At 40.0% G+C, this 27,834-nt stretch overlaps 1 protein-coding gene across 2 annotated transcripts in view; it reads left to right on the top strand.

The window, feature by feature from the left end:
* LOC110981802 (G protein-coupled receptor 54-like) overlaps positions 1 to 26,255 on the top strand; it is a 41,693-nt gene extending 15,438 nt beyond the window's left edge. Inside the window, exons 2-3 of one of the 2 annotated variants that reach the window (XM_022239734.2) lie at positions 14,459 to 14,594; positions 19,602 to 26,255. In XM_022239734.2, the coding sequence (XP_022095426.1) occupies positions 14,459 to 14,594; positions 19,602 to 20,197 (732 nt within the window). In that variant the 3' untranslated portion in view covers positions 20,198 to 26,255. The other variant, XM_087136641.1, reaches the window with a different exon arrangement.
* Positions 26,256 to 27,834: the final 1,579 nt, after the last annotated feature.

The raw sequence follows: 27,834 nt of genomic DNA, 5'->3' as shown, positions 1-27,834 counted from the left end.
GGAATGGGACGCACTTGAGAAAGACAAACCGAAGCCAGACTCACCATGATTTACAAGGAGTCACATGGGTTGAAATTAAGCAAAATGTAGTTTGGGTACAACAGTTCTCGCCAATCCCTTAGGCTGTCTGGCCAGTATCCACTCATGAGACCTCTTTAAAGAAAGATTGTTTTCAAGTACTCCCTTTGCCCCAGAATGATTCCAGAATGGAATCTCTTGCTAGATGAAAATGTAGACAGCTTCAGGGCTTTTGAGGTTCAACACCAAATCACCAAATGTGGTCATAGATTTTTTTCCCAACAGGCCAACTTGGCAAAGATTCCATGTAGTCTTCAACCCAGGCGTACATCACAAGCCTGTAGACTCCCATTGGCTAGACCCCAACCACCGCAGAGTAAAGAGTCTTGAAAGATTGATCACCCCAGGAACCCATAATTGCTATCAGGAACTGTATCTCATTATTTACAGTCATGCGCTGACTCGTCGTGGCTGTTTGGGTTTTGACTGGTATTCTTGTACTTCTGCAGCAGCAAAATGAAATGTAGATTGAGAGGGAATCCGAGAGATGTATTAGCCACCATAATATAGTCGTACAGGTTCAGGCATGACCGGTGACAAAAGTCTTACTTTGTGGGCGTGGCTGCTCGAGCTTTCAACCTTACCAAAATCTAGTTCAATAGGCCCATGTTAAAACGTCATGTTGCTGCTGCCACCTTAACCCATCAACTTCACTGTGATAGCCCATTAGGACGTTGTATACAGCTTTGATGCAGAAGCGTAACTTTATATCAGGAGTTCCAAGCAAACACTCGTTCCGAAAAAAGTCTTTCACAATGATTGTGCCAGTAAACGTTTGCGTTTATTGAATAGACCATTTGCGCCCACTAAGTCACATGACATACAGTGGGTAGCAAACATCAACAAACATGACGTCCTCTCATAGCAAAGTCTGTCATAGGTGTCACTTACCAAAAGAAAAATCCGGTATGGTACTCAGGCTACAAATGTGCTGTATTTTGGTAAACAAGCTTAAAACTCACTCTGCTGTAGGGGACGCCGTGTTTGTTGATGTTTGATATACGATCTTGCTGGTATTAAGAGACAGTGTGTTGGCTTTGAACCAGGAAAAAACTTTTATAAGTTCTGTATTAAGAATATGAATCAACGATTGAAAATTTGGATTACAATAGAAGATTGTGTCATCTGCAAAAACAGAAAAAGTACGAGAAGATGAGTTACTCAGATCATGGGTTCCTACTCTATGTATTGGCAACGTTACCTAGTGAGCGTAATCAGTGTATTGTGTCTTGCAGGCGTTTTTCAACCAATTCTGTAAAATTGAAGCGTGCTATTCTGACAAATTAACTTATCTTTGATATTAAATATAAACATAAATATGATATTACATATACATGACGAAAGTTCCTTTTTAAACGTTGCGCAGGAAGTAGGTTTCAATTAATTCACTGACTTTGGTGTGTATGAATGATGACCACAATTAAAAGCAAAAAGGTTTTGTTTGAATAAGCTTAAACTTGGGCGTGTTTTAAATGCGTGGCAAGTTCAGGCAGGTGCCAGATCAATAGCTAAATGAAGAATGCACATTAAAATCCAGGGAATTATACGGTGTTTTTAGTAAATTGGAAACAGGCGAGAAAATGCGTATGTTTGTAGCATTCTCTCACACTATATGCATTAAATAGTGCCTCGATTTCTTAAAAGGCTTTCAGCATGGTATATGTAAAAGCTTCCTGAAATACCCTTTAGCCACCTTTTCGACATGAGTGCTCTCAATGTACTGAGGCAAATTTGATAAGAAGGGATTGAATATGAATCAATGCAAAAAGTTCGGGCCATAAAAACATTCAGCTGAAGAGCGTTTGCAAAATTTCCTTAAGATATCTCTATTTTAGTCCATGGTATGGTAATAGCATGCAAAGAGAAGAAATGACATGAAAGCTTCGACAAATTTGATTCCAATTCTCTTCCCATCTTGTACTCTTTATTGGAGTATAAATTCTTCCGGCGGGTGAATCTCAAAAGCCTGTACTCGTGCAGAGCAAATACCTTAGTTTTTTCACCCCTAACAAGTCACTCGTCTTTTTCAGCGAATTACATTTTCAAAAAAGAAACAAGGAAGGGGACGACAGCTCTAAGAGTTGCCTCAATTGATGGCTGATCAGCCTGAGCACAAGGATGTTTCGCCATGCACTTCATGATTCTTCTTCTTCATGATCTCGGCGTCTGCTGAGGTACGTCAGCGTCTGCTGATGTCCAAGGTACTTCTAGCTGCAGCTGGTATTCAGTGTCGTTCTATTAAATAAAATGTAAGACAACTTCGAGGGCTCTGATTCTCAATAAAGGTCTGAACTGACATTACCTTTCCTGTCTAACACAACGACCAACCTAAAATCTTCCTGGCATTAAATTCCTCAATGACGTCTTTTTAAACCAATGGATTCGTTGATGCAGTCGTATTTTTTATATTTCGGATGAACACAAGCACAATTTTAGAAGAGTTTTTTTTTTAGAGAATTAGAAAATTTTAGAAGTAAAATTGCTTACTTTGACATTTTTTTCAGTTCACTGCATGTTATTTCCAAAGAGATTAAAACGAGGAGAGCTTTATGGTTTACTTTTATGATGTCAACCACATCAAAAAGTATTGGAAATGTTGTGCATGTGTTTAGTTGTTCCAACACTACATGCTTGTCCAGCCTACAAGCATTCCACAAATGGGTCTACATTACAAGTCAGCTGCTGATGATTATTAGTGGTGCTGGCGTTCTTTGTCTAAAGAGGCATGGCATATGTTGGGAGCATTAACCAAATTAAAAAAATTCTGAATACATTCGTAGGAAAATCTACCAACATGCCCTTACAATTCCATAGCATTAGCTTACCGCGATTTGTTCTTCCTACTGTCAGTACCATGACCATTGTACCGCTGGCAATATGTTATAACAACAGCTGTACAGGGCTCCCGTAAATAGAAACGCTATTCAACACATCCAAAAACAGATCGATAAGGATATATGATGTAAAGTACATAATAGTTACAACTGATCGGCAATCTCATCACATATCAACTTTAAAATAAGACAAGAACGTATCAACTGTAAAATAAGACGAGCACGCTTTAAATATGCAACTTTGCTATATTGGTGTCAGTGTCAACAATAGCTATTGGCTAATGAGATGAACTGACCACGTGCAGTTTGCCATTGATGTTTTGCCAAAACGGCTAGCAGAATATTACTAATAAAAATTTCAAAAAGTATTTAGACAGGCACTTTTGAGAAACCACTGTCGATTTCTGTGTGGCGTGACATGGCGTGACGTGACATGGCATGGTGTGTATTAGGGTTGGAGAGGGTCATTAACATGTTCTCGATCAGTCCTTTACAAAACAACCCGTTCGTGATTTTTTAGTGATATTTGGCCAGAATTGCGTGCTTATATTGTGTTCCACAAGAGCCCCGTTTTCATCTATCTGGTATAGTCATTATTGTTAAAATGGTGTAAAGTGGGCGTTAGGTTCATCATTGTAGATCATGTCATTATAGAGCCGAACTTTGTCAGAGCTGTCCCATATCTGATAGTTTTTAACCTGGCATGCATAAAAACACCCATTATTGGTACAATGATTTAATTGTTTGGGTCATTATGAAGTTCAAGGCCACACGCTTGCCAGCCCATTTAGATTAGGCATGGGAAGTGAAAAATTATAGAGTCCTGGGCGCTGCGCAAAAATAGTATGTCAGACTTTCCTGCAAATGACAACAGTTACCTACAAGTCCTTAACGTTCCTTAAAAAATTCACTTCAACAATATCGAAAAAAAATCGAGGTGGTTGATTTCTGTCCCCACTTCCGTTAAGACTAGGTATCCAACTGATTCGATCAGTTATTAACAAAAATGATGGAAATTAGTCAGTACTTTATAAACTGATCCCGTTATATATTTCCCAGAAATATCTGATCTGAATATCGATGAGAGCACTTACTTTTGACTTCGAGCCGCACACAAGAAACTGTTGAACATACGTTTAAATGCGTCAAGTCATGCTGCCATAAACCCTTGTATATTTTTCTCCTTTTACAAATGAATCGATTGGTAATTTTATATTTAAAAACCTATATTGTCTTACTCCTTTCCGTCGAGATGGGCAGCTGCGTATGCAATATGTCCGTTTCATGAGAGAAAATCCATAATCTTGCCTGGCTTGTTATACCTAAGCAAACAATGATCGATATTTTTACAGTAGCATAAATCAGTCCCGTTATCGAGTTCAACATTCCGCAGTGGACCTTAGGTCAACTTAAAAGAATAACTAAAGCTGAAAGCCTGCAGACCATGATAAGCTGAGGTTTCAAGTTAGTTGAATGGAGCCATGTACCCCGATTAGCGCAGTTGTCACAAAAAATCCCCACTAAATGTGCGCGTGACGTATTCACTTCGGTACTCTATTCTGATCACGGTTCTACGCAGCCCTTCCATATTTCTTTATTCGAGAATGTATCCAGTCCGTAAGTGACTTCGTCACAAAGGCAAACGTGCCACAATTTTCAGGCTCTAATTGGACAATCGCTGAAGGTGCGCGTTAAATTCCGGTTCCATGGTTCCATGTAAACGGTGATCAATGCATGTAACCCTGTGTGCAGTGCGCGTGTGCAGTGGGCGTGGTTTAAATTGAAGTGACGTCACAGTTAATACGAACCGGATGGTTTTGCGTACACGCGGAACGCGTGCAAGAACCCACTTGGAATATTTACTACCAGCTGTCTTTCTTTTGCCGCATGGGGTGCACTTCAACTCGGGGCGAATAGTATTTAGATTTTCCATGTTGAGTGCGTAATTTTCTCTTCTGCCTGGTGCTCAACTTTATGACGGCATCAACACTCTATATAAATCAATGATATATTCATCCTCTGCACCATCTCGTGTAAGTCCTGAAGGTTATATGCCTAGTGCTGTTTTCACCTTCTTCTAGCAAAAAGTCATTCAAACTTATGAATTATTGAAGACATCGACTGTTATTGCTGACCGGGTGAAAAGCATGCCGACTCCACAAAAGACGAGCGCTCCATAACCTCTGCTTTGGGAATACGGATGGATTATATAGAACGTTTTACCTGAACAAGTCCTTCTGATCGTCAGCATTAAACATGTAAGACGGTTCGCGCACCCGGTATTACCAAACGTCAGTGCAGAAGTTCACTGAAGCCTATGGGCCTTGCTGCGCAAATCCTGCGCCAAAGTTCAGATAGCTATTTCTTTCGGAAACTTAGATATTAGGGCCTATGCATTAATTAATGTTTTTCACCTTACGCGAGACCTATGTATTAATTAAACAATTAAATTCATAGCAATGTCAATGGGGTAGGGGAAGGTTAAAGATCTCTTTTAGCAAAAATGGCTTTGGAGAAAATCTAATAATTAGATTATAGATTTACCCATTTAATTAAAAACAAAGCTTCAGTCCGAAATTGAAATATCATCCTGTGATTTCGTGAGGACTGCGCGTAAGCCGAAGGGAAAAACGTATACAACTATAAAGAATTCCAAAGGGCCCGGATGTTGACAAGAGGACATAAAAGTGTTGATTTTGACGGCCAGGCACGATGCAAAATATACACATGTTGCCTGGACAGTATTTTCATTGTGGTTTAGCCTGCTGATCCCCACGCGAGCCGGAGACAAACTCCTCAACACAATGTCGAACAAAACAAGCCATTCTAGAGAAAGCATCTATAATCTCAGGCAATTGCAAAGCCTGCGTCATCGCCGGCTACGACCTGATTTTATTAGAAAGCCGCGGCACAAGAATCGCCCTGCAAGGAAAACGCGAAAAGGAACGTCTAGGCATGTTTTGTCGTCGCGAGATTGTGCTTGGGGAATATTATCCGAGCACTTCTACCCCGCTCTCCCTCTATGAAACTGTGAAGAAAAACTCAAGTTTAAGAAAAATGTTAAAACTGGTTATTGCAACGATGCCGCTGCAGCTGATTTGAACAGCAGCTGTTTGCTCCTGGCAAGTAGGGAAGTCAGTTCCAAACTGACGCTAATATAGGCCTAGCTCAGTTGCTTTTAACTGGGATGCGTGAGGGATTTCGGGAACTTCTACTTTTTTTTCTAGGTTGATGCATCTGATACTGAAAAACTCTGGTTAATGTGTTTGCAACTAACGTACCTGCTGATGAGAATTAGTTATTAACTCGAACTCCACATTCGGGTATCTCAAGTTGTAGGTCAATAATTGACCATGCCTTGGAGCATAACTGAAGGTTCTGTTACAGAATAAAAAATTCCAATATCAACCAAAACTACATCCTACCAAATATATTTGGTTACACCCGTTATTAAGTATTAAAACTCACTACGTACTTCAAAGTAACAAAGTAATATTGTGATTTTTCATTAAATATGATTTATTTACAATTGTTTTTAAAATGTCTAGAGATGTGTAGGGCTTTCAAAGTTGGATGCACAATGGGGTGAAAGATGTTCCTTTGTGCTTCACTTGATTCATTCCATTTTTTTAATAAACCTCCTCTTTTAAGAGGAAAACCTCTTAGCCGATTCTGTAACCTACCAGTTACACGATTGCCCGACAAGGTATTATCAAAGGGAATCACAAAAGCCGCTCATTTCCTTGGAGGGTTTCTGGCTGTGGATCAATTTTTCGACCTGCCCGACTTTGACTGAATCTCTGTGCCCTGATGATGGGTACAGAACATCACATCCAGATGGTAATCCTCCAATAATGAAGAATAACCCTAGTCCTCCACGAAATCATCTGCGGGAGGGCGGGAAAGAAATGGAATATGGAATGGTTGTCGCTGAGTATTCTTGCTTTCGTGTCTGAGCCAAATGCTGTATTGCAAAGATTTTTTTCCCTCAGAGTGATCCATCTGCCGATTGCATTCTCGAAAACGCGTTTCGAAGTTGTCCCTTTCTACCGTAGTGCCGAGCTGGCTCGGCTCTCTTGAGATTGTGAAACGTGACAGGATGACGGCATATCATATTCCGAAACGCCACATCTGGCATCAAGGCACATCTCTGCATGACAGTCATGTGTTTTATGCATCAACGTCTCCCACGCCAAACATGTAATCAATTCAACAAACCCCCAATCTTGCTAAACGGCTTTGAACCGAAGTCCTCGACAAATATGTGACACGTGCCTGTAATTTTGCCCTGTTCGAACTGTACACGGTTGGGATCATCCACGGCACAAGACAAGCCTGGAAGATTTATTTTGTTGATGATGATGTTTGTTTGTGCATGGGTTTTAGGGTGGTGTACGCTTCCATTCCATGGGTCTATAGCCCGCCATGTGATTTTAAAACTAACAAAATGATACTCAATTCATGCTTGGAGAATGTTTGAAGGGTGCCTTAACTTTGGTTTCCATATGGAGAGGCATGGAATTCACTGCTGATAGCGCTGCGTTTGGTTCGAATGACGTGGGTTTTACAGAATGTAAATTGATCTAATCAATTTACGGTGAAAGCAAAAGTTCCCTTTCCCTCTTTTAAAAAAGGAGAAACATACAGAATACAGTTTTCTCGCAGGGGTTAACTTCAACTGTAGGGGACATTATGCACTGCGGGAACTCCGTACGTACATGCCTTCGACAAAGCTCTTGAGTTCTAAGACAGACCGGACAGGCCCTGCGCAAAAACACTTGGCAAATATTTGGGCACCTCTCCGTCTTCTGAGCGAATCGCCAGTAACCACGACTGAGTAAGATCGAATACGGTAATTTGAACATTTTGATCGGGCCAAGTGGGCCAAGGTTTTATCTTTCTCTTCCCTCTCACTCAATTGGTTGAGTGTGTGAGACAAGCGGGAATGTAAAGTGCCCGGCTCGTTGTGTAAGGAAAGGGATCCCCGTTGCAGCAAATTGAACGTGATATCCATACGCGATAGTCCTCTTCCTATCCATCAGTTGAAATCATGAATTTGAAATGCTGTCACTAAATGCTGAGACGGGTTTCTTATCAAACTTGTAAATAAATGTCAAAAGTTGTTTTATATTTTACACACAATAAGGGATTGGGAGTATTAAACATGGGCCCCCGATAAAAAAAAAAAATTACATTCAACCGCAAGGTCTGGAATATGTGAACATGTCAGCCTCAGTGCGGAATGGCCTTTGATTTGTTTGCCTCGCGACAGACTTAAATTCTGAAGTGGAGAGTATAACCAGACAGCTCCCTGTCGTCGCCTTCAGCTTGCTCTCGCACTCGCCCATGCATTCCACGCAAGTCGCTCATCCGCAGTAGTAGTTTATGCTTCGGTTCAAAACTCAGTTGAGGAGGTAGCCGGTGAAGTGTTAGCCTCCCAGGCCCATGTCTGCGTCACTAATGCAAGGACAAGATTTGACAGCTACGAAGGCTGCGTGCATGAGCATTTGAGCATGTCGTTTCGCCCTTGCGTCCCTAACGCTGTTATTTGCTGATACCCAGCGTCCACAGTTATAGAGGGCGCTGCACGTATAGGTAACCCCCCCCAAAGGGGCGGGGGATAAAAAACCAACCCAAAATTAATATTTATATTTCTCCACATATGTATTTCAAGCAATTGTTGGGGTTTTGTTATCAAATTGAAGCTTGGGATGCCATTGTTTCATGTTATCAATTCAAAAATTAAGACTTCATTAATTTAGAATTTGATATGTGTTGTGCAGAGATAATTTTGATTACATTAGGATTAGACGAGTTGGTTTCTTGTCTTGTCTAATGGGATTTACCACGGCAATCAAAATGCAGTCTTAAAGCTCAGAATATAACAGGATCACTGGAAAGGCCTACAAATTTAGGAAACCTAACCAAACAGGGTCTGTTATGTTTGAACCTTCTAGTTTCCACTAACAAACAAAGAGGATCCTGAAATAGTTCAACGCAATTAATTGTCACTGAAGTACCGGTAATACCTTGTTACAGTTTGACTGAGGTAAATTACTTAGGTCCAGCTAAGGATGTTTTCTTTAAAACAAGCTCTTAAAACTATGAAACAATAATAATATAAGAATCATTTTCCTCTCATATGAGCTCGCTTTCATTAAAAGTTTTAGTTGTTTGATAATTTAAAATTTGAGGTCAGTGACTGCAAGATAAACCTCCATTTGACAGCACAAAAGATGATTTGTTTTACTTAATTAAAAAATCATCCATCTCATCTCGCTTTCACTCAATTCACTCCATTTCATTTTTTACTTCATTTAATTATTTCGTTTCACATCATTTCATTTCATTTTATTTTCATTTCATTTTCCTTTATTTTTCCTTTCATCTTAATTTCATTTCATTTTTATTTCCTTTTCCTTTTTAGATATTTGCACGTGGGAAATGTGTATGGGGAAACTCTTGCTGTTCTCTCCATCAAAACAAAATTTAGTAATACTTTTTTGCATCCAAATTCCGAAGTTTCCAACTTCTAGTGATATTTCTTTTTTAGGGGAGAGTCAAGAATGCCTTTTGGGTTTTTTTTCTGATTAAAAAAGCCCTAGTCTTAATAGGCTGGGGACGGTAGATTGCTAATCTGACCATCAAACATTGAGGTCCTCGGTGGCAAGAGGCCTTCAGTCGGCTTCATCCGGGCGTCCCGTTCAAACATAGGGCCAGAAAGCATATGAGAAACAGTTCTTTTCCTGTCCGGCAAACCATTTCGATGGCGACTTTGCACCTGATTGCAACGGTCTAGCTTAACGAACTAACAATGCAAAAAATGTCTTGGCAGGATCAACCAACTTTGCGTTATAGGCATGGCGCCATGTTTACACAATGCAATACGAAACTATGCTTAAAATTGTGACAGAATAGCATGCAGACCAAAAGAACCATTGCTATTTGCAACAACAACCTTTAATTTTCCCTGTCAATTAATTACTTTAACTTAGTAAGAAATTCTTGTTTTAAAATAATGTAAATCGTGCTTCTGTGGGAATTTATGAAGCACACAAATACAAAGTCACACACTGACGCATTAAATGTCCCATAAAGCCGCAAGCACACATTCAGGGACGTTTGAAGTCGCTACTGCTGCATCATTGTCGGATGGAACGGACTTAACGCCTTGCCGTCTATCATAGCATCTTGAATTCTCGGGAAGATCGAGTGGGATAGCCTTACCCTAAACAAAACCGACAGATCCGAGGCACGGAAGTCTAATTCATTTGAATCCTTGGCAAGAGAGTTAAGCAGGAAGGGGGTGTGAAAGTGTAACACTGCTGCTGGTGCTCAGACCTCTCGTGAAGATAAGATCAGGAGATGCAAACATAGAGGAAGGAAAATGTGTAGAGACTTGTAGAGATTCCGTATTTTGAGGCCTCGGGCGAAGAGAGGTATTTCGTGAAAAGCATTTTGTTTATAAGCCGTCAAATAACGAGTTCGTTGACGAGCCCAGGGGATGGGGGCGTGAAAACTCGTTTGTCTGTGTCCTATATTCTTATCAGGCATTGCACTCGAATTGTCTATCAGATAGTCAACGGAGCTAGACTTGACAAGAAGTCTTTAGATAATCTTGTTTTGTCAGTCGGCTAGGACAAAACATAGCCAGTGCAGTGTTTGATAATACATTTCATTTCAATCACTGGCTTCGATCAACGTGCCCATACCACTCGACAAAATGGATGTCTTTTCGTTAGGCCATTTAATTTTTTTTTCGATTCACATCATCGCCCAGCCTGATTTTCAAACCTGAAGAGATATGTTTTTTTCTTTTCTCACCAAATTAGTTGGCACAGACACGTTGATTTCACACAAACAGCCTTGGTGTGTGGCTCTTGACTTATTTATTATGCTAATAGTCGGGAACTATGACGGGTTAATATGATATGACAGTACCATATATTAGACGTTACAGCCTTCAGGTCACTATGGATTTGGGGTCAAATTCATAAATTATAACATAGAAATTCCCTTCTCGACTGATATTGTTCTATTCTGAGTAATGTGAATCTAAAAACTGATTTTAAATGGCCAAATTTATTTGTGCGTCATTTCCCTACATGCGCAATGCGTTTCCAGTGAAATCCACGCTTGTGAAACACGGGAGCAACCATTATAACGAGGGGGATTTCTTTTTAAGTTTTCAAGTGTAAATATAGATACGGAAATGTTTATTCACCAAAGGCTAAAGTAGGTGAAATATATTGTTACTTTAAGTTGGATTATAACGCATATAATCCTTTTTTCCAAATCGTTCATGAGAAACTACGAAGTAGGACCTCTTGGCTCAGGAAGAAATACGAACGCTCGCAGCTCGTATTGAACCGGCAGGTTCCAAGAGCGACGTTTCATGGGGAGGGACCAACGTGTGACATCCTTTTGTCCAAAAAAAAATGCTTATGACGTCCAAAGCAAAAGCGCAGATGGTAAAGAAAAAGAAGGTAGGAATTATACTGGGAAATGAAGAAAATGGAAAAGCCTCAAGGAGCCTGCTCTTTCAGCACATTTTGTGTGCACACGTTTAATTTAAAATGGTCTGGAGAAGCATAGAGGAAGGACATAGAAGGAATTGCAACTCATAGTTTTTGATTGCAATTAAATACAAATTGCAGATGTGACCAGGAAAAAGAGAGAGAGAAACATTCCTGCAATTAGACCTACTTTTGCCATCGTAAATAAAGTTTTAAAATTATGATACACTGTTCCATTATCCATGCAAAGTTTGTAATTTTATTCTCCTCCCTCAAATACGTCAGTGTTCAAAGACTTGGTACGAATTTGGCTAAGAATGGCCAACAAAATGTTCACTACTACTGGAAAGCTTATTTCATTGGGAACAAAATGCGCCATTTCATCGCAGAGAGTGATCGTGAAATCTCATAAAATACGCTTTTGTACAAATGTCATGATAAAAATGATTCAAACAAAACACAAGATCTTGTAAACGACCGGGCTATTAATTCCCAAAATAACTCCAGAAGAAAGAGTTCATGTAGGGCATTTACTGCACATAAAGATTTAGGGCACACAAAGTGAAGCAAGCAACTGCGCAAGCATTAAATTTGATTTTGTCATGAGATCGTACCAAGCACCAACAAATTAATGAATATTCAATATCGTATACCTCGGTGCACAAAGCTTTAAGGATGTAGGTTACCCGCGACAAATTGCGGCGGCGATCATACGGTACCAAGGGCATACGTGATTATGAGACAGATGTTGCGTAGCAAGCGTTCGCTGCTCGCTGGTTATGGACATACCAGAAAGCGGTAATTGACCAGATGTTACAGCCCGGGCAGTTCAAACTCCTTCTGTGCCCTTCCTCTACTGGGAGAAGCAAGTGACAGGACCATGACGTTTGCTCTATTACGGCTTTCATGAGCGGTTACGTTTCCTTGGATCCAGCTGAATGAGCATCAGAATGTCACAAAACTAAACAATTTTTGTCAAAACTGTAATTGGATGGTGGATCACACGTATCAGGAACGAGCGTCTCCGCCCGTGTGGGAAAAATGCTTTTATTGGACCGGGAGGTGTGATTTGGCGGGTATGCGCTGTGATCAACAACACAGCCTAGCTAGTTAGTGACATGGGAGTCAAACCCACAGCAGAGCAGAAATGTATCAAAACAAACACCAATCTCATTTTGATTTAACGATTTAAAAAGGGAACGTTCGGTGTATGTATAATGTGATATAGTTCCTGCTAATAATTAACTATCAGGCTGGCATATTTCGTAATTATCGGTGATAGCTTTTCTTCTGTTCTTTTCATTTGCATATCAGAAGCTTAATTTGGAAAGGATGCCATATTTCGTTTGCGTCTCTATTCTACAAAGCCAAATAGTGTTAATTAACCACATCTGTAAACTCATGCTAATTGTCATTACAGTAATGAAATGGTTCAAATGTAACATCAACACAAGCGGTTTGAGAAAAATGTCTTTGAACCTTAGAGGTTTCCCTTCAAGGACGAAGTTTTTGCCTGTGCTCTCAGAGGCTTTATTCCGGCAGGGGCACCTCTTCTGATGAATGCACACAAAAAACGATGTGAGGGTATTGATTGCATCGAACTTTTCCGAACTGTGCGTTTGTTCACCTTTTTAAGCAGGCTGTTGCAAGACCCGCCCAGCGAAAGAAATCCGGAAATCCCATCGATGTAGCCTTCAGGCCGGGCGGTCGTGATAGAGTGCAGTCCCAGATACGGAGCCTACACAGACGTGCACGACATCCTTTCTGCTCCCGCCCGTGATCTCACCACTAGCACAACGCTAGTTGTGCGCGTTGAAGAAATAACCAATCGCTTGCCTGGCTGAATTGATTTTATTTATTATTTATTTGTATGCTTTTTAGCCTTTGCTGATAGTCATTTTTGATAATGAAGGTATTGTGCTCAAATTATCTTGGATACATTTAGGCCTATCTGTAAACCATAGCCATTGATGGAACAATCTACCTGGAAAGTGCACATTCTGTCGACCTTTGTACAATACGATTTTTTGGTACAGCTAACAATGAACAAGTAACACCCTCCAGGTCTTTAGTATATGTCGACCACTTGACAAAAAGAACAAATTTAGAACTTGACAAAGACATACAAAAGTCATTCCCGCTTGGGTGGATGGAGGGGGAGATGTTCGATTACCCTTTCTACACCAAGCACGTTTTGTAGTAGTTTTGACCCATACAGTCAGCTAATTGTTCAGAATCCAAATGTTTGAATTCAATAAAGTAACTGCATTGAGCAACCGTGTCAGAGTCTATAGGTCTTGTTTGGTCATTCATATAATACCATTTAATACCCTTTAAGGTTACAAAAAAACAGGAAATGAAACCTTTAATTTGATTTAATTTTTTTTATTTTTAAAGCTTTATCAACATATTTGGGTAAACAGAAAACATCGAATGTGCAACAAACGTGATAGTCATGATATTGTATTAGTGTTCAAATGCTTGAAAATGAATCTGGCACTTTGAGCGGGTTGTTTTTCATTAAAAACAGAACTCGAGTTACAGATCCCGTGGCCAACAAGGGTTTTTTTGTTTAAAATGCATTTGCAAAATAAGTTAATGTGGATGGATGCAAATCACTGCTCTGGTTCCATTGCGAATCGTTTGAATCACGCTTTTTACAGAGGCCCGTTTTCGTGCAGTGAAACTTGTGCAGCAATTTAACATCTACAATATAAATCTTTTCCTTCAAATGTCACGAAGTAACTATTTTAGCCACAATATGCAGTTAAGCCTTTAGACCTTTTTCACCCACGTGACCGGATTGCGCTAAAAATTGGTATGTGGACCATACATAGCTGGCCTCATGTCTTTATTAACAGGACAGCCTCAGACCATGTGATATCGTTTTTTTCCTCCCACGCACACTTTCCTAGATTAAAAACTTTATACACTGCTTTAAGTTGTAATGTTTACTTCCCGGTCCAATATTTTATTCTTGATATGCTCGCGAACTAACTCCATATAACTCTTTGTTTTTCTCTCCCACAGGTCACTGTGCAGGCCACATGTTTCACACTGACAGCCATGACAGTGGACCGTTACTATCTGATTGTGCATGCCGTGAGGTCCCGCAACACGAGAACAGTGACGAAAGCTGTGATTATCAACGTTTTTATTTGGATAGGTGAGTGGTGGAAGTGATTACATGGGTAATTCACTGTGCAGTGGTCCACCAAGCGTTCTCCTAAGAAGCAGCGAGGTGTCTAATCCACAGTTGATACTTGCCCATTTCGTTCTGCATTTCTCTTATTTATGGTTACACACAAGTACCACACAAGGAGATTGGTAGATTCAGGATGAGGGAGCCCCACCCCTGAAAGGCAGGGCTGTTTATGGGGATGATTTAATTTCCCTTCCTCCACAACACCCTTAACTTTAGTCTCACACTTTGGAAAGTCCATCAATAAACCTTCATTTATTCATGTCACCCATCAAATTGCACCCGCCAAAATAGCCCCTCCCCCGAAGAATTTTCAGTTTCAGTTGCCGAGTCCAATCGGATTTGAACCGAGCCGGTCACTTCACTGTTTTTAAGCACTGTTTTCACTGTTAAAAAACAAGCACAAAACAAAACTCCATGGTGAGCTCTAGGTACGACGCAATGCAATCGTGCATCCGCTGCCCCTATGTGCCCCCCAAATTCTAATATTAGAACTTAGATTTTCCCCCGTCAAAAGGATACCCATGTTTCGATTTAAAAGATATAATATCGGCCCTTTAAGTTAAATAGGAGAGGTTACGTTTTAAGGGTGACAACAGGTGTTATGGAAATATACCAAGAATACCTGGGGGATTTTTTAAACACAGAAAGCTGTGTCGTTTTCGACGCAATGGTATATGAACTTAAACGTGTCATGACAATCATGAGTATTGTTGCATATTGACAGACAAAATAAATCAGACACAAAAAACAGATTTCAAAAGTGCAAGTCTAGAAATTCTGACTATTCACGACCACAGAGCATCAAAATGCCAAACAACACGATACACAGATTACATTCATTTTCACATCAAAATCAGCTTAATGCAATCATAATAACAAAAAAAAATACATCTTGATAATAGTTCGCGGTACCTGCTGCTTCACCTGACTCGGACCGGCCAGCCGACCCCGGCAAGCTCGGTGGTCGAGTGGTTAAGACATCTGCACTAGTAAGCAGGAGGTCTTGGGTTCGAGTCCTACCCGAGTAAGCTTGTGAGGTTTTTTTTTCGCAAGCTCTCGGACAAGCACTGAGCACACAGTGCTTATAAATATACGTTGGGTAAGGGCAAACCTTACTATGATTATATATAATCATAAATAACATTGCATCTTGCCTGACCAGAAGTGGTACACGAAGGTCCTGGGATATCTGACCAACAGCATCGGGTCCAAAGGAGTGGAAGAAGTCGGCCTGCCGACATGAAACGAAAGTTCAGACTATAAAAGTCTCATACGAGACGAGCATCGAGCCCGCCAAAAATTCGGAAAGTTGGTGAAACCAGCACCATAACCAGAAAGGTGATGAAACCAGCACCACAGCCGTAGAAACCGTTTATAGATGCGGCTGCCAGCCGAACGAATATGCCACATAAAGTCCGTAGAGTCATCGGCCCGACGACGTAAAAACACTGCTGGTAGATACAGCCATCGTCAGCATGAACCCCTGGCCCAGTAAATGGTTGCTGTGCACTTGCTTTTGGGCATGTGATTAGTAAGGGGTATTGCAGTATACCTGTGTACAAACATTGTTTATTTCTGTTGAGTGTATTTTTATGTGGGGCCTTTAACAGAAGTGGCAACTTTCTTTTGCTGTCCAGTGTAGAAAAAAAACCCAAGATCGTGCGACTAAACGTTAGGACATGTCCATTCTCAACTAAAGGGGTGAATAATTAACACTGAATTCGTGACAGTATGTCCAACACTTAAAATTTTGGGTCCATTTTCGAATTCTGGCATCCCCCCAGAACGAAGACAAATTAAAGCAACGAAAAACTGTGCTAATTTAAAGGAAACACTAACCTTGTAAATGAAAGTTCCTTTTGGCAATGGTTTCCCTAAGGTCTTTCCACCTCATTACCTTTGTGACCGACTTTCGTCGGCAGTTTGCTTTCCCCCGCTCCTCAACGTGCGTGTCCCCTGCGAGTCCGCACGTTTCCTCGAAATCGATCCCAAGCAGTGCGGTCGCTTTTATACAATGCCTAGCATTTGGTCTCTTGTTTGTTGGCGTGACATAGCCTTAGGTTGCTCAAGTACCGGAGTGAAGAGAAACAACAGACAAGCAGACGCACCACCCTCCCGACAATTGAAAATAACAAATGCTGTGTGGAGATCTCGGACTTGAAAGCACCAAAAATAAGGAGCTGTTGTATCGTACTGAACTTTAAATTCTACTATAGAGAATGATAAAAAAAAATAAAAAAATAACGAGCTATTATAGTCCTGATGGAATACAATAGCTTAACAAATAAGTGGAGTAACAAGAACCACATTTATGTGACCCCCCAAAGAGATCCCATCTAGACTGGTTCCCAGTTCCCGCATGATCCTTTACACGGAATGTAAGGGACTTGTAGCGCGGAATAATTTCAGACGGAATTCTGACGAGTTTATGTGGAATAGAAAATTAGCATAAAGATGCCCTCCAAAGAATGCATGAAGTCAAGCGTTTAGCCATTTCCCATTTACATATTAAATCAAGTTTATCCTACATTCCTCATACAAATGAGCGAGAGAATTACTTGTGATATTTATTAATTTAGGCGCTATAAGACTTGATTGGAAACATTTGATGCGAAAAGACATTACGTCAATGTGGGACTAAACACGGAGCTGTCATGTCCTGAACTTTAAATAGTCATTCATGACGTGTGATGCTGGTTTTTTCTCTGGTACGGCATGTGCAGATATAACATTCAAATTTAACAGACCACATACATTTTCACAATCAAAAGCAGAATTCCCAATGCTATATTCACCATCACTTGCCTGTCAGAATCTCTTCTGTTTACCAATCGTACACAGGAGGATCTAAGTACAAGTCAAAATACACAAGCTATCAATCTGTTCCCCTGGTGCGTTACTTCTATTACACGTCTTATGGGGATAACACCACGTATACTGTTCTGAGGGAAAACTTGTTGTCAGTCTTATTAAAAGGGACTAGTATAATAGCCTCGTGGAAGCTTTCTTTGTTGAAGCGTCCAACTTTCCTTCTCGTTGAAAAAAAAATCAAGAGCCACGTTGTAACCTTTTATTCAAGTCAGATTTCCCCAGCGTGCGTGTAAAAAAATAAAAGAAAGAAAGAAATCGCTCCCCGGCTAGCGCATGCGCTTCATGAAGCTATCGGGGAACTGTCGAGCAGAAGTATTCAGATGGCAGCACGCGGACACATTATCTGCCTAGAGCTGAAGCACCTCCTCCTCGGTCGATAAGAGCAATGTTGGTAGGGAGTTTCAATTTGTTGGTAGCGTGGCGACATCAACGCGTACACTTTATAGTCGTTTGTGAACCAGCAAAGCGTAGTTCCCACCAAAGGAGCCTCTGTTACAAGGAAAATTGTGCTCTCTATTGGTCCAGCTTGGGGTTCATTCGGCGTTTTAAATGACCTATAAGTTATAATGCGACTTAAGAGTGGGGTTTAGTGAGAGAAATGTTTTCTTCAGGTGGATATAGTGCATGCTAGCCCACAGGTATCAAAAGTTGTTGCAACTAATTCCCTCGACTTTGCTTTGGAAACTGGCTTGTCATCTTCTACTACCTCAGGGAGCTAACATAACCATATAGCCATGTTATGTTTGTATTCTCTGTAAACACACGTACCAGCTGTTTTACATACAAAGTGTGGACATTCCTTTGTTCTCCTATGGTTAAGGAATCTAGAGGAAAATGCTCCCTTTTCTCCAACTAGGATAACTCCTTTGAGCTGGATTTTTTATGAGGATTTCCTGGACTGTTCCTCTTCATTTTGCCACCTTAACAACCTTGACCCCAAAATGCCTCTGAAACTGTTTTTCAGAAAGGGAAAATCATTGTGCGGACGTGTGCGAGTCCACCCAACGCCATTGCACCTATATTATGTGGACTTCTTTTGTGCAGAGGTCCACACGTGTGGACCTCTGCACAAAATGTATGCCACGCCTGCAAATGCGTGTATGAGTGCGCACACAACGACCCATCAGAAGTACAGGCGACCGGCCCCTGTAATTAATTATTTGGACGGTGACTAGTATTGGTCCCATTGTCCTTTGTTTAATTTTTGGCAACTTTAAGAATATTGCTGATCCATCATATTTGCCAATCAATGTACGTCTTTTAACCAAACCTCGCAGAGATTACATACAACGCCTTCATCGAAAGAGTGGACACAGCTAAGCACGAAACAGATGTGAATCTATTTTTATAATAGTACTAACTTCAGGTACACAGAGTCACACCCAGCCCACTTTAATGTTGCTGCTCTTTTATTTTTATTTTAATAGTCTCGGCGCTGATACACTTGCCCTCAGTTGTGTTCATACAACTCAATGAGAAGGAAGAGTGCTCCAGACTCTTCCCCCAGGGACAGACAAGTGCCAATATATATGCTGTCTTCGTGTTTGTGGTGATGTACGCCTTACCGCTCCTCGTCATCCTGTTTTGCTACACAAAAATCCTTCTTCAAACATGGCAACAGCCGGGTACCACACAGTTAACCAAGGGGGCTCAATGCCGCACCCTCACCAGGAAACGCAAAGTCACTAAAATGGTGTTCATCGTGGTGATGCTTTTCGCCCTGTGCTGGGCTCCCATTCACACCCTCACCGCGTGGCTACTCACTAACACTACGGTTGAACCAACAGTACTCGTTGAAAACCTGAAGGGGTCCTTTTTGTGCATTGCGTACCTTAACAGTTGCGTCAACCCATTCGTTTATGCTTTCACTACCACGACTTTCCGCAAGCGCTTTAGACATGTTCTTCGACCTCGGTGCAGCAAACTGCATGGGAAAAGTAATAGTTCTGCTATTAAAACAAACGTCGGCCGGTTAACATCTGGAAAAGAGGAATCTGTAATGTAGTTAGCTGCATGCATGTGGAGACAGTGAGCCGCTGAAAGGAAACATTCTCTTTTGTAACTGTTTTCTCGTGTCTCTTTCTGTTTCTTTGGCAGTCTCATCCTTGATCCACCTTGCATCATTTATCTATGTTCACCTAACCGAGGATGGCACGTGCAAGAGTGATTTCCCGAATGCCCAGGTCAGTGACAAAGTCTACGGTCTGTTCTCCTTCCTCGGAATGTACATCGTGCCACTGATTTGTATAATGTTCTGCTACACACAAATCCTGATTCAGATCTGGCGGAAGACCTCGGGTGGGACTGAAAGTGCGCAGGCCCACACGCGAGCACTCCGAAGAAAGAGGAAAATTACCCGCATGGTGTTCATCGTCGTGGTATTGTTTGCCTTCTGCTGGGCACCAATTCAAATATTCACCGTCTGGTCAAGATTCAGCCTATCCGACTCCGATGAAAGCAAAGACCTTACGGTTGTCCAGAATTTGAAAGTGTCATTCGTGTGCATAGCGTACGCCAATAGCTGTGTTAACCCCTTCGTCTATGCCTTCACAACGACGAGTTTCAGGAAGTACTTCCGAAAAATGTTTGCGACCTGTTGCAGGAGCCCGTATAAAGAGCGCACGAGTATTAGCATCAGTATGACCACTAAAACGGAGCGACTTCCACCGGGAGAGGAGGACTCGTCAATTTAAGAACCTATCTGTCGGCAGCTGGTGCCAGCTTATATACTGCATCTTGACATAGGACCACCAAGACTAATCAGTGTTAGGCAAACAGGATCTGCTCACATTATTTATAAATAAAAAAAAGTATTTGCAAACTGGCAAATTAACACCAGAGAGGGTACTGCAACCCAGTGAAAGTGTTCATCTGAGGTAGAACTCTACGAGTCATCAGGCAGTCGTGTTCAGGCTGCACACGGTCAACCTGTATTTTCGAAATCTTTCAGAGTTCAACCTGCCTCTGTTTAAATGAATGGCGTTTTAAATGTGCGCTTTATGCGCTCTATCACTAATGCCTACTTTCCCTACATGAAGCGCGGATCTAGTTGAGTGTGCTAAATTTGGTCAAACACACGTCTAATATTGTATATAATTTTAAATATGTATGAGCGTAGTACTGGTGTCATTGATCAAAGAGTAAGAGTACTTTCTAGAGAAGAGTTTTTTCGACATCAGAAGTCAAGTCTCAGAGCATTTTTATTGTTAAAGAAGTGTTCAGAGACAAGTCAGCCGAACTTCGAAGCTGTCAGTGTCTATACTCTTGAGTCTTTTCTCTTATTCAGTTCACAAGCATGCACGTACGTTCTTTTGATTGCATCAGTCGAATGCATGACGTACGTGAGTGGAGTAAATTATTGTGTAAAACTACCGGGCATCATGGGTTATCTTCTGTGATAATGACAATGTGTATTATACCTACACGTACCGGTATACAGTGTCTTTTTAAGGTAAAGTGGTAAAGTACATTTCGTCCAAAATTAATTAATTATGACAGTAAATTGGGTAATGTTTTGGTTACGATTGGTGGATTCAGCTTTTTGTTTGTTTAAGTTTCTTTTGTTTTGTTTCGTTTGCTCCGTTTCCTTTCGTTGTATTTTGCTCCTTGTTTGTGTTTCTGATTTTGTCTGAAAGTTTTTTTCTGTTCTTTCTGTTTCTAACTCTAAGAAAATGAAGGGAGGAAAAGTGAGATTTTGTATAATTAAATAGCACAAGGGCATAGCATATGAAACAAATTGGGAAGTGAAAGTATTTCAGTGTGTAATGCTGTAGAAATTGGACACAATCAATTGGCGTAATATACTGTATGTGTACTTTTCAGGTTACTCATTTAAAAACAAATTACCAAGAAGTGTTCTTGACTGTTATTCTCATATTTTGTGAATATGAACTTAAGGTTGGTGTAATCTATACGGACTTAAATATAAGCACAGTGTAAATAACACCGTTGATTTTGTGGTTCAAGTCTCTGGTTATTGTCTTCATCGCTTGTTGGAAAAAGGTTCACTCTCATGCTTGTAAATATTAATTCCCGAAGGGTTTTCTCTAACTTTGTAAAAAAAAAGAAGAGCGGGACTGACAGACAAACAAAAAAGAGGCCACCAACAATGCAGATTTTGTGAATGATGTAATGTGTTCTACTTTTACGATTGGTGTCCATTGCTGAGCGACAGTGTGAATGAATAGAGAGTGGCAGCTACAAACCCAACTTCTCAGTGTCGTTTAACGTAGCTTCTAGGTCAATTGAAGATATTGGACGAAGGGCACCCCAACACAAACACCTTTATGTTGGTCACTGTTTGATCGGAATCTCAGGAATTCTTTACAGACATCTGGCGGATTTGTTAGGTAATAATAATCTAGGGTGTGTATAGATATTGGACATGTAGGGTGGTACCCCTCCGTCCCATACCTTGATGGGTATATTGTTGGTGGGTTATTATGTTATAATAGCTAAAAGTAATGTCGTCGATTTTATACAAATGATAATTGATTTAAACAAAGGACCAATACCTGCCTAAGGGTTCAAAAATGATGTTTCTTGTCAGAATAAAGTGTAATTAGAGTAATGATGACTTTAAACAAAATCAGACGGGCCGAAGAGAACATTAACACAAAATACAAATCACTGATAGAAAGCAGAGTTCAGATGCTGTGCAGTATATTTGAAATATAAAGGTGTCTGCACGTTTAGCTATCACGAGTAGGAAGTTGTGTTAACAATTAACATCAATTTAATTTGTAATCATATCGTTAATCGGTGTTAATACTTACCTTTGCTGTCTATAGCACGGTTTGTGTAGTGGTATTTGCTGGCACAGTGCTCATTTTACTTCTTCGTTGAAAGTCATTATTACCATTACAGAAAACGTTTGAAATTCAGAGAAATGACGGTATGTCACTAGCCCGATTCCACTGAAGGCTTTGGTACCTTTATTCGAAGGCAACGTACACTGTCGTCTCATGAATTTGCCATTCTTGCCTTTAGAAAATATAAAACACGGCATTGCTAATGTTTCATCGAATCAATAAAAATGGATTGTTAGCCCCAGCGTCTTCCTCATAATGGTCATAAGTTCAACTTCTTGGCCAGCCACTAAGGTATAGCTTGTCGAAACAATCATCTTCTACGAAAGCTGTGAGTGCCGTCAAGTATATATTTTCAAATAATATTTTTTTTGAAGATTGTTATTATGAAGTGTATTTTTGAAACTTCGTTTTAACAAGATATATTTTACCAAGCTCGTTTGTTAACTATAGGCATATTTTTTGAGATATATAAGTAAAAGTGTTTTTACTACTTCTGGAAACAAATCGTTTAACAAGATATACTTTTCCAGGCTCGTGTGTAGGAGATTTTTACATTAATTTTTATTATTTTTTTAGTTTGTTTTGTGAGAAATTTGAAAAACAAATAAAATCTGACAATATAACTGCATAATTATTTTTCTGAATAATAACTACATTCTAACTAATAACTAATACAAAAACACATTTCAAAAAATAACTCAATCAAAAATAAATCTCGAGAAAATGATTTGTTACCAAAAATAGAAACAAGATTTCTAAATATATATCTCATAACGAACTGGAAAATATATGTCTTGGAACAAACACATTTTGGGAAAGTAAATCTTGTAAAAAACTAAGTTGGACCAAACATATATCCTAAAACGTATTAAAATGTGCTTCACTTTTTGAAATAATGCACTTGATGGCACTACAAGGCTTGCGTAATTTCCCATGTACATCCTATTTATTTCTCTGCTATCCCATGTACTCTGGACCATGCTGGGCATATATAAGTTCATGAACGAACACAGCAAGCGCATGGTCACGTCCAATATAGGGTAAATCTATGCGCTTACAGTTTTGTTATTAAAGGAAACGTATAGCGCCAGTGTGTTTAAAAACAAAACAAAACAAAACAAGAAAACCGAAACAACTAAGAAGTCGAGGAAATGATCCACTTGTTTAAAGTGTAGCTGCAACATTTTGTTTCTTAAATTCTTTTTCTGTATAATTTTATCTCTTCAATGTGTGAAAAATATTTTAAATTTGGTTTTGATGAGATGCATTAAAAAGTTCTGTTTTCAAGCATACAAGATTTCCTCCGAGACAACTGAGGGCGCGGTTGCCGTGATGTCATCTAAGGATGAAATTGGTCAGGAAATAAGTTTTCCTGTTAAAGTTTCTTAACGAGGCTTGCTTGCTTGCTGCTTGCTGGCTTAATTTTATTAATTCATAATACAATGAATACCAAAGAAATAGAAATTTAGAGAAGCTTATTTTTCCCCAAATGCAACAGTTTTGTGCATAAACCAGCGCTGCAGATTTCTTCCTGAGAGGACATCATAATGTTGCTTCCGATTATTGAAATAATTACTAGCATAACAAAACAAAAGACAGCCAAAAAAACCCTTTTTAATAGTGAAGCACACATTTTGAAAAAGTTAACTGAGAGAGAAGGGTGGAGTTCGAAGGTTTGACTTGCGCTTATAGGTTAGCACTATTTTTAACAACCTACTGTCTTATTCAAATGATTCACTATCTCAAGCGCACGACTTATTTTCTTTAAATAAATCAGCCGCCTTGTTTAAATGACCTACTCTCTCGTGTAATGGAACTAATGTCTCGTTAAAATTATTAATTATCCTCTTTAAACTGTATAGTAAATCTACATTACGTGTAAACGACCTAGCTATATCTGGTTGAAAAGACCAAAAATGCTAGTTTTTGATAATTTTTGGTACTTCAGTGCAACCTAACTTGACGTGGCTGGGTTTATTTCTCTGTCACGTTGTTGGAACATAAATATTGGTATGTCAGTGTCGACACCAGAAAATCCTTATGGGGACACTGGGTTTAACTGTGTTCACAACCTTGCGCATAGAGAGAACACAGAGTGGCCATGGCTAGTGTTTGTACGTGGCACTGTTTACGTAGCCTTTGAAAGCGTTCATATAAAATATTATCACTGTGTCATTACTGTGAAATTTTTCTCAGGGGTCGTCCTTGAAATTGCTTGAAAACGAGATATTAACAGTTTAGTTTAAACGACACAAAGGTATTGATAATTGGCAGCAATACGCTTCCGTAGTTATCATTGTTACCAGAGAAAACATATATAATCCTATACAGAAGGGGTGGGTTGTTTCTATCGAACTTCCAGTCTATGGACACCGAGTGAATGGACGCTTTTGGGCACTTTTTAGCTGTTTAATATCGTCGGCGTTTATTGTTCAGCCTTGATGCTCTCGTACGCGACCGTTTCGTAATTAGAAGCGTAATAATGCATAGGCCTACTTACAAAGCGCACTATGGCCACCTATATCAAGGAAGGCCTGAGTCAGGAAGAATAAATATAACTGTTGACACAAGGAAGGAAAAATTAGTGTAAAAATAGGGATCTAAACCGAGTCAGTCAAGTCCACGGAGGATGTGGTATGTCCATGCAGTTTGGAGTAAGCCTGGAGACGGCATTTCATGATTGAACATCACGATTAGTTTTAGCATTATCTATGGCATTTGGATATTTCATTCTGCATTTAAAGGTGCCAAAACAATTTAATCTTTTTTGAGTTTGGTAATATCATATTACCCTCCGATAGGTTGCTCGGAATGAGGCATATCAGAGAGAGGAAAGCCTTAGAAGTAGAGTGCTATCGTTGTTGGTGAAAAATGCATTTTATCCGCTGCCTGTCTCTGGTGGTTTCCCTGCCTTGGCCTATCCAACATAATCTGTCGTTTGGATACATGGCTGGAAGCCAAAGTCTCAATTTACTGATGAATTTGCACCTTACATTCAGCGTCGCATGACACTGAATGCGTCCCTAGTCGTACTTGGCACGTAAAGTTTCCATTAAACAAAACCCGCCGACAGATGCCGTAAGGATATCCACTCTAAAAGAACCTAATGCTAAGACCTGCCACGCATGCTGGCGGCTAATTAGAAAGTAAGGTCTAACGACTGACTCGAACGCTACAAGCCGAACGTTAGTTGTTCCCTCCATATACAAGGTGACCCCCACCCCCCCCAAAAAAACACGACTCAAAACCAATACCGGTATTTATTGTCTGCCAAAATGAATTATTGCTTATTGTACCAAATTAAAGCATGAGGTGTTATCTTGTCTAAATTTCTAATTTATTTTGAAGACTTCGTTTCAATGTTGATGTGTTGGGGAGATCATTGCGACTACGTAATATAAGTGCTGATTTGTTCTGCCCAATGCGATTTACCACAGCAATCAGAATTTTGTAATCAAATAATAATAATTGACTAATACCCTTTGACACAGTGGCATCATTAGAAATACCTAGAAAAAGAGGATGCCTAATTGAACTGGGTTCTGTTATTTCAAAATCTCATTTTTTATTCCACTAACAAACGAATAGGATCCTGACCTGAAACGGTTCAGAGTAGTTTCTTATACAAAGTAATTGTAACTTACGTCTTACAAATTGACTTGTGGTAAATTCCAAAGGTGTGGCTGAAGTTGCTTCCTGGAAAACAAACTCATTAAACTCTGAAACTGCACCAGTAATTAACCCCCATTGTCTTCTGAAATAAGTATCAGGTTTGCCAAGTTCAGGGCTAGAATAAGATTTGAAAGAGGTTTGTCAAAACAGTTGTATGGTAATTCAGGATTTGAATTTATTGATTGAGTCTACTGTGAAATTAATTGTATAAACTTCAATTTTACAGGAAAAATGAAGTGTGATACGCAAATAAAAACATCTCCGCAGCACATCATCGGATTTAAATGAAGTGTTCGTTTTGAACCGATATCTTCCTAACTTAATACAAAAAAAAACATTTTGGGGGTGTAACCATGTATCTAATATATGTTATATTCCATCGTGTAGGGCAGACCGTTACTGTTACGGTCAAACATTAAGCTATACTGATTGGTGGAAATGATTTTGCTAGAAAAAATACCAGTCCACTATTCTGCGTCCACCATTTTGAACCGTGGCTATAGGACATAATGCAAATTAAATTGCCTCACCTCTGAAGTTGGTTATCGCAACACATACCCACCCACTGAAGAACTAATGCAGGTCATGTCTTGGTTGCGTCAGCGAACTCGTGCTCTCAAGATAGATGATCGTCAGTGTTTGGTCTCCAATATTTATCATGAAACAGAGAATATAGCAATGTATACGCAAGGTTTGGACTGCGTCTCTGCTTGAATGACAACTTATTTTACACAACTACCACGCAGTAAGATCGGTATCAATGCAGTCGAGGTACGTACTGAGAAAGATGCATACCCCTCAGACCACAATCCCAACGCGCGGGAAGTCGAGTCCTCGTTAGAACGGCCACTATATTACTGCAGTGAATGAGAAATAGGTATAATAGTGAAGACAGGTTACAGTGAGGTTTCAGTTCATTTTGGTTTGTCAAGGAGTGCTCATTTAAGCGTATGACCACTAGCGAAACTACCACGGTACCGGTACGTTATGTTTTTTTTATTTATGTGTTGGAAAACTGAGGCCCCCAAGGGAATCACAGGTAACCTGAGTGGCACAAAATGATACAGGAGGCGTCGACAATACGATCTCCACACAATTTTCTGAAATATGTATATAAATATATAATTTTCTGGCATATTCCAGTATAATCACGTTTTCATGGGTGTTCCTATCAACACAATGTCATGAGCAGTAGCCGCAGCGGTAGTGCCCTCGTGTCGGCCTGTATGTCACAATCATTGCATCATCGAATTGACTGAGGGGAGTAGAGAGTAAACTTTCTTTTTTTTTTATTGTTGTCTAATGCTGAGGTTATATATTAAGATTGTACACTAACACCGCCGCTATCTCTAGCTACGGAGCTTCGCATGATGTGTTGCCGTGTAATGGGAAATCAACACTTAATCTAGCACCTGTTGTGGAATTGCTGTGAAATTGAGTCACTCTGACGGGACAGACGGAACATAACGACGAGCCAAAATGACTAGTACCGTGGACTGATACAGACTCGCAAAATATCAGTGAATCTGTGGATTTGTCTCAAATTTCACGTTGTAAGCGGTGATGGGTACCAATAAGTGTTTTATGTGATACTGTGTGATTGAAAGACTAAACATGTTTCATTTTGTTAGTTGTCGAACCAACTTTTCTTTGTTCCCTATCACTCAAAACCTTCACAACACATTAATTTCTACTGCATTGCTTTTCGAAATCTTCCTTTTGAATGAGCATTTTTTTCCGGTGGATACTGAAGATACAACATAAGCAATTCGGCGGTAAATCGAAAAACTTGCCATTCATTGCCGCACTTTTCCTGTAACTCCCCATTTCAGGCTATTTTAGACATA

The sequence above is a fragment of the Acanthaster planci genome, linkage group LG05 (genome assembly GCF_054643075.1).
Source record: "Acanthaster planci isolate LZ-2023a linkage group LG05, COTS_SCS, whole genome shotgun sequence".
In the NCBI taxonomy this organism is placed as follows: domain Eukaryota; kingdom Metazoa; phylum Echinodermata; class Asteroidea; order Valvatida; family Acanthasteridae; genus Acanthaster; species Acanthaster planci.
This window is presented reverse-complemented; position numbering and strand designations above follow the sequence as displayed.